At 34.7% G+C, this 15,995-nt stretch overlaps 1 protein-coding gene across 3 annotated transcripts in view; it reads left to right on the top strand.

The window, feature by feature from the left end:
• Window positions 1-15,995, top strand: part of SS18 (SS18, nBAF chromatin remodeling complex subunit) — a 90,053-nt gene that overhangs the window by 7,544 nt on the left and 66,514 nt on the right. For all 3 annotated transcript variants that reach the window (XM_023510177.1, XM_003784774.3, XM_023510176.1), the window contains exon 3: window positions 4,595-4,679. In XM_023510177.1, coding sequence (XP_023365945.1) covers window positions 4,595-4,679 — 85 coding nt within the window. The remainder of the gene's footprint in view (window positions 1-4,594; window positions 4,680-15,995) is intronic.

A 15,995-nucleotide genomic window follows, 5' to 3' on the forward strand; every position in this document is an offset into this window, starting at 1 on the left:
CCAGGGCAGCTGCCCAAAGGGAAGGGAGAAAAAAGGGCCAAAGGTTCCCCAAAGCCAAAAAAAAGACCCAAACCCAGGAAGACTTTAATTATTAGCATTGAGCATAGCAGCTCCCTGGTGGCGACAGTGGGGGAGAAGCATACACAAAGGGCTGTGGGATACAATTTGCTCAAAACCTGTTAGAATGCACGGCTTTTGGTCATGGAGATTTCAAAAGTTTCACTGTCCCTTTTTGCCCCAGGCAGTAAAATGAGCATAATTGTTTTTAAAGCAGGTTGTAGAGGTAAATTTTCTGTGGAGGAAAAATGACCCATGTTCATAACAAATTAGACAATACCAGGGAGATCTGTAGTAAGGAATGCTGGGATGCCTATAAAATAATTTTAGGAGACCATGGGCAGGTTCGAATCCAACCCGGGCCCACCAAACAACAATGACGGCTGCAACCAAAAAATAGCCGGGCGTTGTGGCAGGTGCCGGTAGTCCCAGCTACTTGGGAGGCGGAGGCAGGAAAATTGCTTGAGCCCAGGAGTTGGAGGTTGCTGTGAGCTGTGATGCCACCGCACTCTACCCAGGGTGACAGCTTGAGGCTCTGTCTCAAAAAAAACTTATGGAAACAATATGTGCATTATAGAAAATTAGAAAACATACATAATGTAAAAATAAGAGAACAAGTACCATATTCTCACCACCCAAGACTTTTCAATGGTAATACTTTTGTGTATATTGTCTTATTTGCAGACATACAAAATCACACTTACATGTTAAGTCAGTGGTCTGAATTATTTGTGTGTGCCAGGATCATCTTTTCTTTGACTTCTGGTAACATTCTATTTGTGAGAATGTGTTACAACATTGGCTCTTCTGTAGTATTTGGTTTGAGCATTTTCTAAATCAACCTATATTTGCTTAAATCAGCCCTTTGTATGTTAGGGTAGGTCTCACTATTTCAGAGTGTTTCATAAACCTCAAGCAAAAAAAAAAAATCAGTGTTCATTTTAAATTAAGGGAATTAAAGTTTAAATTTCTAATTAAGAGGATGACTTATGTTCTATAAAATATACTCCAGTTGTCTAATAAATGTATTCTTTGTAGCTTCTAGATAAAGATTTCTCTTCTTTTTCTTTTCTCTACCCTTCTCCCCCATTTTTTTTTTTTTTCTTCTTTTTGAGACAGAGTCTCACTCTATCATCCTGGCTAGAGAGCACTGGCATTATCATAGCTCTCTGCAACCTCAAACTTTTTGACTTGAGTAGTCGTCCTGCCTTACCCTCCCAAGTAGCTGGGAGGGGACTACAGGTGCCACCCATGATGCTCAGCTAATTTTTCTAGTGTTAGTAGAGAGAAGGGTTCTCTCTTTTGCTCAGGCTGGTCTTGTACTCCTGAGCTGAAGCCATCTTGCCTCACCCTCACTGAGTGCTAGGATTACAGGAATGAGCCACCACACCCGGCCTAAAGATTTCTTTTTAAAAATGAAATTTTGTGTTTATATCAATACATTTAATAGAGATTATTTTATCTTTTTCAAGGTAATTGATGTAGTGACACTTAGTGGAATTTTTGGGAGGTGAACTGTTTCTCATGTTATAGTTTAATAATCATGGGTATCTGGGAATATATGTTAGTGTTTATTAAGATAGTGCTATTATCAAACATAAAATATTGGATATAGGGTGGTGCCTGTGGCTCAAAGGAGTAGGGCGCCTGCCCCATATGCCGGAGGTGGCGGGTTCAAACCCAGTCCCAGCCAAAAATTGCACACACACACACACACACACACACACAAAAGGATATATTATATGTGCTGTTACCTTATAAGATAGTTATCATCATGTGTTTTTTATCTGCCCTTAGTTTATAAATGTATATGCTCCTTTTGCTCTTTTATTAGCATATGCTATTTTAGAAATAGTAATACATTTAGAAGACTATTTCAGGCAGCACCTGTAGCTCAATGGAGTAGGGCGCCAGCCATGTATGCCGGGGGTGGTGGGTTCCAACTCAGCCCCGGCCAAAAACTGCAAAAAAAAAAAAAAAAAGAAGACTATTCCAGTGATAAATGTAACAATATTTAAAAAATGTTTCTCAGGAAAATCTGAATTTAATAAACTTTTTATTATCATTTCAGTAGTCTCAGCTTAGTCTAGATTCTTCTAGAACATTTGCTGATAGCTTTTTAGGTGACCTATACACAAACATAAGAGAATATGAATATTTACTACTTTTTAATTAATGTTTATTATTTAGCTTTGAATTGTTTTAGAGTAAGCTTATTTGAAGAATACTAAAAAAAATGCAGTTTTGTGGAAGAGAAAACTTACTGAAATTCGAAAAGTCCAATTACAATTTTTCACTTTTTCTTGCCCCTTTATATTAAGGGAAATGATTTGGAGGTATTAGGACAGTCAAGAGAAATTTGGATGGATTCCTTGGATTAAATCGTAATATATCTTATTTTGATGGTTATATAAGGGGATAGGTTTATTTTGGGAGAGTCAACACTGAAGTAGTAGGAGTAATGGGGTATTATGTCTACAATTGAGTCTCTTATGGTTTTGCAAAAAAAATGAATGTTGTATATGTGTATTTTGGTGTGGGTATTTGGAGACAGAATGGTACTACAAAAGTGGTAAATGTTAATGATTAAAGAATCTGGAAGAAAGATCTATAGCATTTTATTTACTATTGAAACTTTTCTATAAATTTATTTCAAAATTAAAAATTAAGATTTGATAATTGGGAGGAGTTTGAGGACATGTTTTAAAATTAAACTAATTTACAAAAGATACTGCATTTACAGATAATTAAAACTACAAGAGACTTTAGAGATCTACTTTGACTTCGTTAGACCTTAAGTGTGGCAGATTTAATAGTAGTTTACCACTGGCTTATCAAGTACTAATTAGCATGATAACCAAAAGTTTTTTCTTGAAGGGTCGTGGATAAACGATATTTTTTAGTACACTTTGTTATTTTTATTTTTCGTGGAGTGGTCAACAGATCTCATATCTGTGTATAATGGGACCATATTAATTAATACTGAGAAAAAAAGGAAAACATGAAGAAGTAGACATTGAAATGGGTATGTATGCCAGTGAAAAATAGCTAGTTGGTTTTTTAAAAATGGTAAGATATGGAACCCTATATCTTAAGTTCCATTGAAGATCTCTGCAGAATAATAAAGTTGTTCCAACTAGTGGTCCCTGTTGGTACTGTTTGAAGAATTTCAGTAACATAATTAACCATTATGAATGATTCTGTACAGCACATATAATAATTAAATATTTCTCATGGTTTATATAAGGAAATTATCAAACTTATTATGTCTGATTAGGCACCATAGTATATATGTGAAGAAGAACATTAAAAGTATAGCCTTGTTAAGTGATGAGGCTTTATTTTAAAGGCAGTGAGAAAATTTTTTTTTCTGTTAAGAAAAAAGCTGTGAAACCAGTTGTTTGTAACAGGGAAAAAATGGTAGCAAAGAATACACTAGAATTCTTTTCATGGCATCTAAAAAATTACTTCATTTGGGATCTGAGTTAGACTTTGTTCAGCTGAATAAAGTTCTTTTGACTTATTTTTTAATTAATTTGTGTTTACTGTTTTTAGTAAAAGAAATTTTAAGACAGACTTAATAATTTGATGCAGGTTTTACATTTGTATTTAGGGAACTTACTGTATATATGCACTAATACCCACCCCTAGTAATTTAGATTACTACTGATTTTAGTATGGTTTTGTCTGAGTTAATTTTTAAAATTGTGAAGAGAACTTAGCTAAACTAATTTATAAGTAAGATTACAGTAAGCAAACTACATCATGCCAATAATGAGAATTTATTTTCTTCAGGTTAACCTTTAGCAGTGTTGGTGTCCTATCATTTCTTCCATCTCTATTATGTTTTAGCATATTGTTTTTTTCCTATAATTGGAGATTACCTGTGTTCATTGTCTTTGCTTTATAGTGAGAACTAATAGGTAGCATAAACACAGCAGGCATCAGTTGTTGGTTGTTGCTGCAGCAATGAGAAGGAAAAAATGTGTGGTTCTAACATCCTTTCTTACATTTTAGCAGAACATTTTGTGACTGTACTTGGGTTTGAGATTTTTGACAAAATGAAAATGGCAGAAAGAAGGGGATAAACATATTTCGTTGAATTCCTTTATTTTAGTTCCTTTTTTTAAAAAAAGCAGGCCCGTGTGGAGCTATTACATGTATCAGTTATTCCATTTACTAGCTATGTTGTACATGTTACCAACCTTTTAAACCTAAGCTCAGTTTCCTCATCTGTAAAACAGAAAAGAGAGCTCCTACTTTATAGTGTTGGTTTGAGAATGAAATGAGATATACATACACATAAAATAATTATAACAATGTCTAACGCATGCTCAGATTTCTGTGTTCATTATTATCTTTAAATGTATTTACCATTTGGAATTATTTTACAGAGGAAATAGGAAAAATTGAAGTGATATAGATATTCAGGTAACAAATCTTGTATTAAACTTTAGTAATGGTTAGAATGTTGTAGGTACGTAGGCAGATAAGAGGAAAATTATTTTTTAAATTGATATTTGTTTTGTTTTAATAGGTATCAGCAGATGTTGCATACAAACTTGGTATACCTTGCTACAATAGCAGATTCTAATCAAAATATGCAGTCTCTTTTACCAGCAGTAAGTACCTTTAAAATAGTAGATAATCTTTACAGTACACGGTATAATACAGTATACACATATTTAATGATTTCTGAATTTTGTTCGGTAAATCCTGCCTTACTCAGGAAACATGAAAGTAATCTATGTTTATCTTTTTAAAAGCTTGTTTTGCTTTCATATTTAATTTGAGTTAATTCACCTAGAATTGATTCCCACCCTGTTTGTTTATTTTTATTTGCATAAATAATTTGTTAATCTGGAGTATTTCATAGTAAATCTCAGACATGATACAATTTTACCAGTTAAATACTAAATTTCATTATACATCTCTATCAGGTAGGACTATTATCCCACCCAGTGAAGTTAATTATAATTTCTTATTGTCTTCCAATCTGTTTTCTATTTTTATTAATTATCTAAAAAAACTTAAATGTTTTAAAAGTTGTTTGCCTCAGAATCCAAACAAGGTCTGCATGTTGCATTGTTTGATATGTGTCTTTAGTCTCTCTTAATCTGTATCAGTTTATTTGTTTAAATCTCTGTTTACTTGTTAAAGAAATCGGATCATATGTTGTGTAAAATTTTTCACATTCTGTGTTTTGCTGATCGTATCCTATGGTCCTTTACTATATTCCTCCATCTCTCATATTTTGTGTAAACCGATAATTAAAGAGGCTAAATTAGAGGTAGGTTTAGTTTTTTTGCTAAGAGTATTTCATTGGTGGGGTGGTGCTTTGTATTTTATATTGTGTTACATCAGTGTGGTTACTCCATTTTTAATAAATGTTAAGATTGATCAATGGATATAGTAGATACCATCCTGATCAGTCCATTACCTTACACTTAAAATGGTTTTTATAGTCATTGATACTTTTTGACTAGCTTCTTCATTTCATTTTGGGATCGCAGAATGGGGAATTTCTTTTTTTTTGAAACAGAGTCTCAAGCTGTTGCCCTGGGTAGAGTGCCATGGCATCACAGCTCACGGCAACTTCCAACTCCTGGGCTCAAATGATTCTCTTGCCTCCGCCTCCCAAGTAGCTGGGACTATAGGCGCCCACCACAACGCCCGATTGTTTTTTGGTTGTAGTTGTCATTGTTGTTTGGCAGGCTAGGGCTGGATTCAAATCTGCCAGCCTTGGTATATGTGGCTGGTGCTCTAGCTGCTGAGCTATAGGTGCTGAGCCAAATTTTCATATTTTTAATGTGTTTAAATCTTTCTGCAGTAATTCTTTATGATACTCAAAGCTTGTTTCTTTGATCAGCATAAGCCTCTTCATTTGGCTCCTATGTCCTAATGTGACTCTAGTATTCTTTTATAGCTTTTTGCTTTCAGGATTTGAGAGAGGTATCAGGCTGATTATATTTTCTGCCTCAGAACTGGAATCACCTATTTTTTAAGAATTTTTTTTTAATTTAATGGGAATTAATATTTAGAAACCACTAAAGACTTGGATGGATACTTGGGGCATTCATTATTACCAAGTTTTCATTGTTTCTAGGCCTTTTGAATACACAGAATTAATAAACATCTTTAAAAACAGTGAAAGAAAATATTGAGTTCTTAGTGATATTTCTATGTCAGGAAAGAATTTTTACTTAGTTTTGATTCATATATTAGTGTCTCCTCTCTCTACTAATCTTTGTTTCTTACTGATATTACTATAGTTTGTTATTTTCTTTATATTATTATATATAAAATATACTTTGAGTGTAATAGTAGCAAAATAACCACTAACAATAAGCTGCTTGTCCTTAAGGTACATCCCACTTGGGACATTTATTATGTATGTATGTATGTATGTATTTATTTTGAGATAGTCTCACTATGTTGCCCTCGGTAGAGCACCGTGGCACCATAGCTCACCATAACCTCAAACTCTTGGTCTTAAGTGATTCTCTTGCCTCAGCCTCCCGAGTAGCTGGGACTATAGGCACCGGCCACAATGCCTGGCCATTTTTTTTGTTACAGTTGTCATTGTTGTTTAGCTGGCCTGGGCTGGGTTTGAGCCCGCCAGCCTGAGTGTAAGCACTCGGGATATTTAATCAAAAAAAATTTTTTTGTGTGTATTTGTTCATGTACTCAATCATCAGCTAGGTAGAATTTAGTTTTGTGAATAGTTTGAGGAATAGGTTCGATTTCATTTGTTCCCATATGGATAGTTCTCTGTTCCATCATTATTTATTGGGAAAATAAAGCAAAGTATCTTTTCTCTGTTTTGCTGTGTCATACCAGATATCCATATATGTGTCTTTGTCTGATCTCTATTCTATTCCATTGGCTTGTTTTTATAAATTCCACTGTCTAATATAATATATTTGAGTTCTTATTACTTATCTTTTTCAAGACTGTCTTGGCTATTGGTCCTCTGCATTTCTTTATATACTTAAACATTAATATGCCAAGTTGCATATACTCACTGGTCGTCCTGTTGAGAATTTTATTGAGATTGCCTTGACTTAAATCAGTTTGAGATGAATTGATATCTTTACAAAATAGTGTTCCAAATCATGAGGATTGCATATATTTTCATTTATTTAGTACTTTAATATGTGTCAGTGAAGTTTTGTGATTTTCTGTGTAAAGAATTACACATCTCTCATTAAACTTATTGCTAGATACTTCATATTTTGAGGCCATTTTAAATAGTGTCTTTGGTTTTTAAGTTTAATTTTCTAACTACTTGCTTTTTACGTGAAAATTCAGTTGATTTTGACCGTCATAATCTTTTCAACTCTTTTTTTCTAACAGTTTTTCTGTAGATACTTTGCGTTTTCTATATTCACAATTGTATCATTTGTGAATAGTTTTGTTTCTTTTCTGCCAATCCTTATACCTGTTATTTCTTTCTCTTGCCTTACTTTTCTGGCTAGGACCTCCAGTACATTCCTGACTAGAAGTGATGATAGAGGACATCCTTGTCTTGTTCCAGATCTCAAAGGGAAAACTTTCACTGTTTGACCATTAAGTATGATGTTTGCTGTAGTGTTTTGTAGATATTTTTATCAGATTAAGAAAGTTCCCTTCTGTTTCTGGTATGCTAAGACTTTATATCGTGAATGGATGTAATACTTTGATTGTATCAAATGAGATGACCCTAAGCTTTTTCTTCTTTAATCTGTTAATGTGGTAAAATATACTGATTTACTTTTCAATGCTTTATCAATCTTGCATTCTTGTAATTAACCTCTTGTTCATGACCCAGTTTGCCATGGTCTTTTTTTCCCCTCCACATGGTCTTTTTAAAAATTGCTGTATTTGGTTTGTTAAAATTTTGATCAGCATTTTTGCATCTTTGTTCATGAGTGTAATTGAACTGTAATTTTTCTTATAATGCCTTTGTATGGTTTTTATCCTGAGGTTATACTAGCTTTATAAAATGAACTGGGGAATTTTCCCACTTTTTCTTATCTGGAAGAATTTGCATAATATAACTCTTATTCCCTAAAGAGTTGGTTATTTTTTAGGAAAACCATCTGGATCTGGAGTTTTCTTTGTGAGAAAGCTTATATTTACTTTTTTAAAAATAACTAAATCAGACTATATAAAAATATATATGTATTTATATATATATTTTGTAACTTGCCTCTTTTGGCAAATTGTAGTTATTAGCATTTAAATAAATTTGGAAATTCATTAGCATGAAATAAAAGTTCATGAAATAATCTTATGTGTGTAATATCAACAGGATTTGTAGAGAAACTCTTTTTTGTTTTTAACATAGTTATTTGTGCCTTCTCTTGTAGTATTTTTTTGTTATTCTTGCCAGGTGTTTGCTATATTTGTTTTTTAGACTTTTCAAAGAATCAGTTTTTGGTTTTGGTTATTCTTTGTTGCAGTATTTTTCAAACTTTTTGGTGTTAGAACCCCCTGACACTCTTCGAAATTATTGAGAACTCTAAAGAGGTTAATATGGCTTGATTATATCTATTGATGTAAATTATAAATTTTTCTTAGTTTTTAAATTAAAACTGATAAATGAAAAAATTTAGTTCATTTAACAATACTGAAGTGACCCATTGAATGTTAACATAAATAACATTCTTTAAAGGAAATATATTTTTGAGAACAAATTTAATGAGACAAATGACATCAAATTTCTAATTTCTTTTAAATGTCTGGCTTAATAGAAGACAAGTATATTTTCTTTTCCTTTTCATTTTTTTGTAGGGGGGACAGAGTCTCACTCTGTTGCCTGGGCTTAAAGTGCAGTGGCATCATCATAGCTCACGGCAACTTCAAATTCCTGGGCTCAGGAGATCATCCTGCCTTACCCTTCTAAGTAGCTGGAACTATAGGTGCATGCCTCCATGCCCAGCTAATTTTATTATTTTTTTTGTAGGTATCAGAGCTTGCTGTTCCTCAGGCTAGTCTTGAATTCCTAGCTTTAAGCAATCCTCCCGCTTTGGCCTTCCAGAGTGCTGAGGTTATAGGCATGAGCCACTGTGCCTGGCTGACACCCGTTTTTTTCATAATGTACTTTGTTGTAATATGTTGTTTTGGTTGAAGTATAAGAAAAAAATCTATTCTCATAGATAATGTAGTTGGAGGAAGAATATTTTAATACTCTTTCAGATTATTGTGGGTAATCTTATTTGATATTATAATAGAGCTCAACAAATACTTTCTTTAAAGGTTAGTTACAGTGTGGAATCTGAAATTATATCAGTACATTTTCTCTGCTGTGGCAGCTTTAAGTCCATTTGTCTCTCTTACACTTTGAATTAATCTTTTACCCATGCATAATTTTGTAACATCACGCTTTAGTCACTTGGAAATATAAATTCACTGAGTTAGGCAACTCTTCTTTAATTGATTTCGTTATGTCATACACATACCAAAGACCATATTTATTAAAATCACTACTAACCTCATCAGATCATTTTGATGTATTGAGAAGCTGTTGAGCTCACAGTAGTAGATATGTTTGGCACATATCTAGTTCTTGGTGTGAAAACGCAAATTTGATACTGGCAACAAATGTTGTCATTGTTTTCTGGCTCATGTTTGAGAAAATGTCTGCCATATACTTAAACCTAGACAAATATAGTTAGCCATTTTTCTTTCAAGTAAAAATGGTGTTCCATGAAAACAATGTCCATTCAGCTAGTACCTTATTTATAAAGTGCTTTTTTTTGACTATCTTACTTTGGTTTACAGCAGATAATGTTACTTTCCTATTTTTTTCACTGAATATTAAAAGACAAGGATAATTTAATAAATTAATAATTTTACTGCCTTATCAACTATATTTTTAAGTAAAACTGACTTTTCTTTCTTTAACTTCAAGTGTGTTCCAATCAATAATATAATAACTACTAATAGAGTTTGGTACCATTGTCTTAATTCATGCTAAGGTTCCAGCAGTTTTATCCACTATTGTTTTTGTAGTCATCATAGATCTCAACCACAGTATCAAAGGCAAACATCATCTTGGTATTATTACGGAAATAGTTTTGGTCTTGGGGATCTCTTAAAAGGGTCTTGAGGATCACTCTTTGTGAACCACTGCTCTGTGTTTTTTTTTTTTTTGGCTGGGGCTAGGTTTGAACCTGCCACCTCTGGCATATGGGGCTGATGCCCTGCTCCTTTGAGCCCCAGGTGCTGCCTTGCTCTTTTTTTTATATATGATTAATTTCTGATAGTATTTCTGGGGAAAAAAACCCCCGAACTATAAAGGTTTTTTTTAAAGAGAGAGCGTCTTACTCTGTCATGTAGGCGAGGAGTGCGGTAGCATAGTTCACTGTTGCCTTCAACTTCTGGGCTCAAGAAGTTGAGCTGCCTGAGGAGCTGGGATGACAGGTACAAGCCTCCAGGCCTGGCTTATCACATCTTTTAATTGGAACATTAAACCCATTTGTAATAAATGTAATTACTGATTTTTCTGAGTTTAAACCTATTGTCATACAGTGTACTTTGTACATTCATTTTTCTATTCTTTTTTGCCTTCTTTATAGTTAATAATATTTTCTTTTCTTTGCTAGGTGAGAAATTTTATATACGTATGTATTCTTTTAGTGGTTACTGTCTGGGATGTATATTATAGATTAATATACATTATAGATTATAATATACATCCCAGACAAGGCAAGAACCATCAGCTACTTTATTTCTTTTCCTTCCCTTAATGACTTATAAATTGTTGTCATGTATTTTAAATCTCTGTATGTTTATCCACAAATGATTATTATTACTCTTTTTTTTTAAAGTCAGTATTCGTTAGACTCATTCACAGTTACCATTTCTAATGATTTTCATTCCTCCCTGCTTTTGCTGCCTTCTACTTTAGATCAGTTTTCTCCTCTCCAAAGGAACATTCTTTTTTTTTTTTTGAGACAGAGCCTCAAGCTGTCCCCCTGGGCAGAGTGCCGTGGCATCACAGCTCATAGCAACCTCCAACTCCTGGGCTCCAGCGAGTCTCCTGCCTCCGCCTCCCAAGTAGCTGGGACCACAGGCGCCCTCCACAACGCCCGGCTATTTTTTGGTTGCAGCCGTCATTGTTGTTTGGCGGGTCCAGGCTGGGGATTCGAACCCACCACCTTAGGTGTACGTGGCTGGCGCCCCAGCCAGTTGAGCTATAGGTGCCAAGCCAGGAACATTCTTTAGTATTTCCTTTAGCACTGGATTGCTTGAACTATGTATTAAAAATTCAGCTGTCAGTGTAATTGTTGCTAGTTTGAAGATAACCTGCCTGTTTTCTTAAACTGCATTTAAGAAGTTTGGTTTGTCTAGGGTTTTCTGCAGTTTTACTATGCTATGTCTAGTTATAGATTTTTTTTTCTTTAATTATTTTTAATGCATTTATTTTTATATTTTTACATTTTTTTAATAATTATTTTTTATTAAATCATAACTTTGTATACTGATGCATTTATGGGATTCAGGGTACTGCTTTGATATACAATGTGAAATGCTTACATTGAACCAAGTAACACATCCATCACAATTATACTCATCTCTTGATAGTTTTGAAATGTACCATTATATCATGCACATTAGGTGAGGTCACCCCAAATACCCTCCCTTCTCCCACATCCCCCTCCCTATCCCCTCTCTCCTCTTCCCTTCTACTTTTATGGACTAGTTATGTTTTGCCATTCATATGATTGTATAGGTGGTTATGTATTGATTTCATAGTAGTATCGAGTACACTGGATACTTTTTTTTCAATTCTTGGCATACTTTACTAAGAAGAATATGTTCCAGCTCCATTCAGGTAAACATAAAAGATGTGAAGTCTCCGTCTTTTTTATGGCTGTATTGTATTCCATGGTGTACATATACCGTAATCTGTTAATCCATTCATGGGTTGATGGGCACTTGGGCTGTTTCTATGTCTTGACTATTATGAATTGGGCTGCAATAAACATTCTGGTGCAAATGTCTTTGTTGTAAAATAATTTTTGATCATCTGGGTATATACCTAGTAGAGGAATTACAGGATCAAACGGTAGGTCTACTTTTAGTTCCTTGAGTGTTCTCCAAACTTCTTTCCAAAAAGGCCATATTAGCTTGCATTCCCACCAGCAGTGTAGAAGTGTTCCCTTCTCTCTGCAACCATGCCAACATCTGTAGTTTTGGGATTTTGTGATGTGGGCTAATCTTACTGGAGTTAAGTGATAATCTCAAAGTAGTTTTGATTTGCATTTCTCTGATGACTAAGGATGATGAGCATTTTTTCATATGTTTGTAGGCCATGCACCTATCTTCATCAGAGAAGTTTCTGTTCAAGTCTCTTGCACACATAGAAATGGGGTTATTTTTTTCTTATTGATTAGTTTGAGTTCTCTGTAGATTCTAGTTATCAGCCCTTTCTCAGAAGCGTAAAGTGCAAAAATCTTCTTCCGTTCTGAAGGTTGTCTGTTTGCTTTACTTACTGTGCTCTTGGCTGTGCAAAAGCTTTTTAGTTTGATCAGATCCCAATGATGTACTTTTGGTGTTGCTTCAATTGCCTGAGGGGGTCTCCTCATAAAATATTCCCCCAGGCCAATTTATTCAAGTGTTTCCCCTGCAATCTCTTCTAGCATTTTTATAGTTTCATGTCTTACGTTTAAATCTTTTACCCATTGAGAATCAATTTTTGTTAATGGTGAAGGGGGGGTTGTCCAGTTTCAGTCTTCTACAGGTCTCCAGCCAGTTCACCCAACACCATTTTTTAAATAGGGAGTCTTTCCCCCACTGAATATTTTTGATAGGTTTGTCGAAGTTCAAATAACAGTAAGTAGTGGGGTTCATCTCTTGGTTCTCTGTACCGTTCCATAAATCTACTGCTTGGTTTTTGTGCCAGTACCGTGCTGTTTTGATTACTGAAGTCTAGTAATGTGATACTTCTCGATTTGTTCTTATTTCTGAGTAATGTATTTGCTATTCGAGGTTTTTTCTGATTCCGTATAAAACGAAGTACTATTTTTTCAAGTTCTTTGAAGTATAAGAATGGTGTTTTAATAGGGATTGCATTAAATCTGTAGATTTTTTTGGGTAGTGTGGACATTTTAACAATGTTGATTCTTCCCAGCCACAAACATGGTATGTTTTTCCATTTGTTAACATCTTCAGCTATTTCTTTTCTCAGAGTTTCATAGTTCTCCTTGTAGAGATCTTTCCCGTCCTTTGTTAGGTAAATTCCCAGATATTTTATCTTCTTTGGGTCTATTGTAAAAGGAATAGAGTCCTTCATTGTTTTTTCAGCTTGACTATTGTTGGCTTATATAAAAGCTACTGACTTGTAAGTATTGGTTTTGTATCCTGAGATGCTGCAGTATTCCTTGATCACTTATAAGAGTTTTTTTTGTTTGTTTGGTTGGTTTTTTTGAGATAGAGCCTCAAGCTGTCCCCCTGGGTAGAGTGCTGTGGCATCACAGCTCACAGCAACCTCCAACTCCTGGGCTCAAGCGAGTCTCCTGCCTCAGTCTCCCAAGTAGCTAGGACCACAGGCACCCGCCACAATGCCTGGACATTTTTTGGTTGCAGCCATCGTTGTTTGGCGGGCCTGGGCTGGATTCGAACCCGCCACCTTAGGTGTATGTGGCTGGCGCCTTAGCCACTTGAGCCACAGGCACCGAGCCACTTCTAAGAGTTTTAAAGTTGAGTCCCTGGGTATTTTCCAGGTATAGGATCATGTCATCAGCGAAGAGTGAGTTTGATCTCCTCTGACCCTATTTGGATACCCTTGATTGCCTTCCCTTGCCTGATTGCGATAGCTAAGACTTCTATTACTATGTTAAATAGCAGTGGAGACAGTGGGCATCCTTGCTTCGTTCCTAATCTGAGTGGAAATGTTTTCAATTTTCCTCTATTCAATATGATATTGCCTGTGGGTTTGCTGTAAATGGCCTTTATCAGTTTAAGAAATGTCCCTTCTCTGCCTATTAAAAATTCTGATCATGAAAGGATGCTGGATATTAACAAAGGCTTTTTCTGTGTCAATTGAGAGAATCATATGGTCTTTGCTTTTTCTTTTTTGATGTGGTGTATTATGTATATAGATTTGTGTATGTTGATCCAGCCCTGTAATCATGGAATAAAACCAACTTGATCATGTTGTATAATTTTTTTGATCTGTTGTTGAATCCTGTTTGCTAAGAACTTATTGTATATTTTTGCATCGATATTAATTAATGATACCGGTCTAGAATTTTTTTTCTTTGTTGAATCCTTTCCTGGTTGGGTATCAGGGTGATATTTGCCTTATAGAATGTGTTGGGGAGTATTCCTTCTTTTTCTATGCTTTGGAAAACATTGTATAATATAGGTACTAGTTCCTCTTGAAATGTTTGATAGAATTTGGATGTGAAGCCATCTGGTCCTGGACTTTTCTTTTTAGGGAGATTTCGGATTGGTGATGCTATTTCAGTGGTTGATATAGGTCTATTTAAGATTTTTAATTCTTTCTGGTTGAGTCTAGGAAGGTGGAGCACTCCAGATATTGGTCCATTTCCTTCAGATTTTCATATTTCTGGGAATAGAGGTTTTTGTAGTAATCATTGAGGATTTTTTGAATTTATGAAGTGTCTGTTTTTATTTCTCCTTTATCGTTTCTAATAGACAGTATTAGAGATTTTACTTTTCTATTTTTGATTAGGTTGGCCAAAGGTTTATCAAATTTGTTAATTTTTTCAATAAATTAACTTTTTGTTTTGTTGATCTTCTGAATGATCCTTTTGTTTTCAATTTCATTGAATTCTGCCCTGATTCTGGTTATTTCTTTTCGTCTGCTGGGTTTAGAGTTGGAATGTTCTTCCTTTTCCAGTTGCCTGAGGTGATCCATTAAGTTATTGGCCTCCTCTATTTCTCTTTTCTTGATGAAGGCTTCCAATGGTATAAATTTCCCTCTTAGGACTGCCTTTGCAGTATCCCACAGGTTTTGATAATTTGTGTCTTCGTTTTCATTTAGTTCCAAAAATTTGATGATTTCCTTCTTTGTCTCATTTTTACCCAGCTATCAGTCAGCCTAAGATTAGTTAGCTTCCATGACTTTGTTTGAGCATGGAGATTCCCATTGCTGGTTGAGTTCAACTTTTATTCCATGGTGGTCCGAGAAGATACAAAGAATAATTTCTATACTTTTAAATTTGCTGAGGTTAGACTTGTGTCCTAGGATATGGTCTTTTTAGGAGGATGACCCGTAGGCTGATGAGAGGAATATATATATTCAGTTTTATTAGGGTGAAATGGTCTGTAGAAGTCTGTAAAGTCCATTTGTTCTAGGGTCAGGTTTAAGTCTAATATTTCTTGTTTAGTTTCTTCTTGGAGGATCTATCTAAAACTGTGAAAGGGGTGTTAAAATATCCAACTATTATAGTGCAGGAAGATATCAAGTTGTTCATGTCCATTAGGATCAGCTTTATGAATTGAGGAGCATTCTGGTAGGGTGCATAAATGTCCATTATCGAAATCTCTTCAAGTCGAGTGTTTCCCTGTACAAATATAGTGACCTTCCTTATCTTTCTTTATCTTTGTTGGATTAAAGCCAATTGTATCTGCCACTAAAATTGCAACCCCTGCTTTTTTCTGGTTTCCATTTGCCTATATTATATAAGTCCATCCCTTCTCCCTGAGTCAATTTTTATCCTTTAAGGTAAAGTGAGATTCTTGTATACAGCAGATGTCTGTTCTGAGTTTATGTATTCAGTCAGCCAGTCAGCCTGTGCCTCTTTAGAGGACACTTTAAGCCATTCACATTAATTGAGAGAATTGATAAACCTGGTTGTGATGATTTTTGGATATCCAGTGGACACTTTTAATCCTTTCAGCACTGTGGAAGTTGGATTTTGTTCAAAAAATTTCTGGGTGAGTTTACTTTGGAGGTAGAGCATTGTGCTGGTCATTGTGGA

The sequence above is a fragment of the Otolemur garnettii genome, unplaced genomic scaffold (assembly GCF_000181295.1).
Source record: "Otolemur garnettii isolate 467f Iridium unplaced genomic scaffold, OtoGar3 scaffold00012, whole genome shotgun sequence".
In the NCBI taxonomy this organism is placed as follows: domain Eukaryota; kingdom Metazoa; phylum Chordata; class Mammalia; order Primates; family Galagidae; genus Otolemur; species Otolemur garnettii.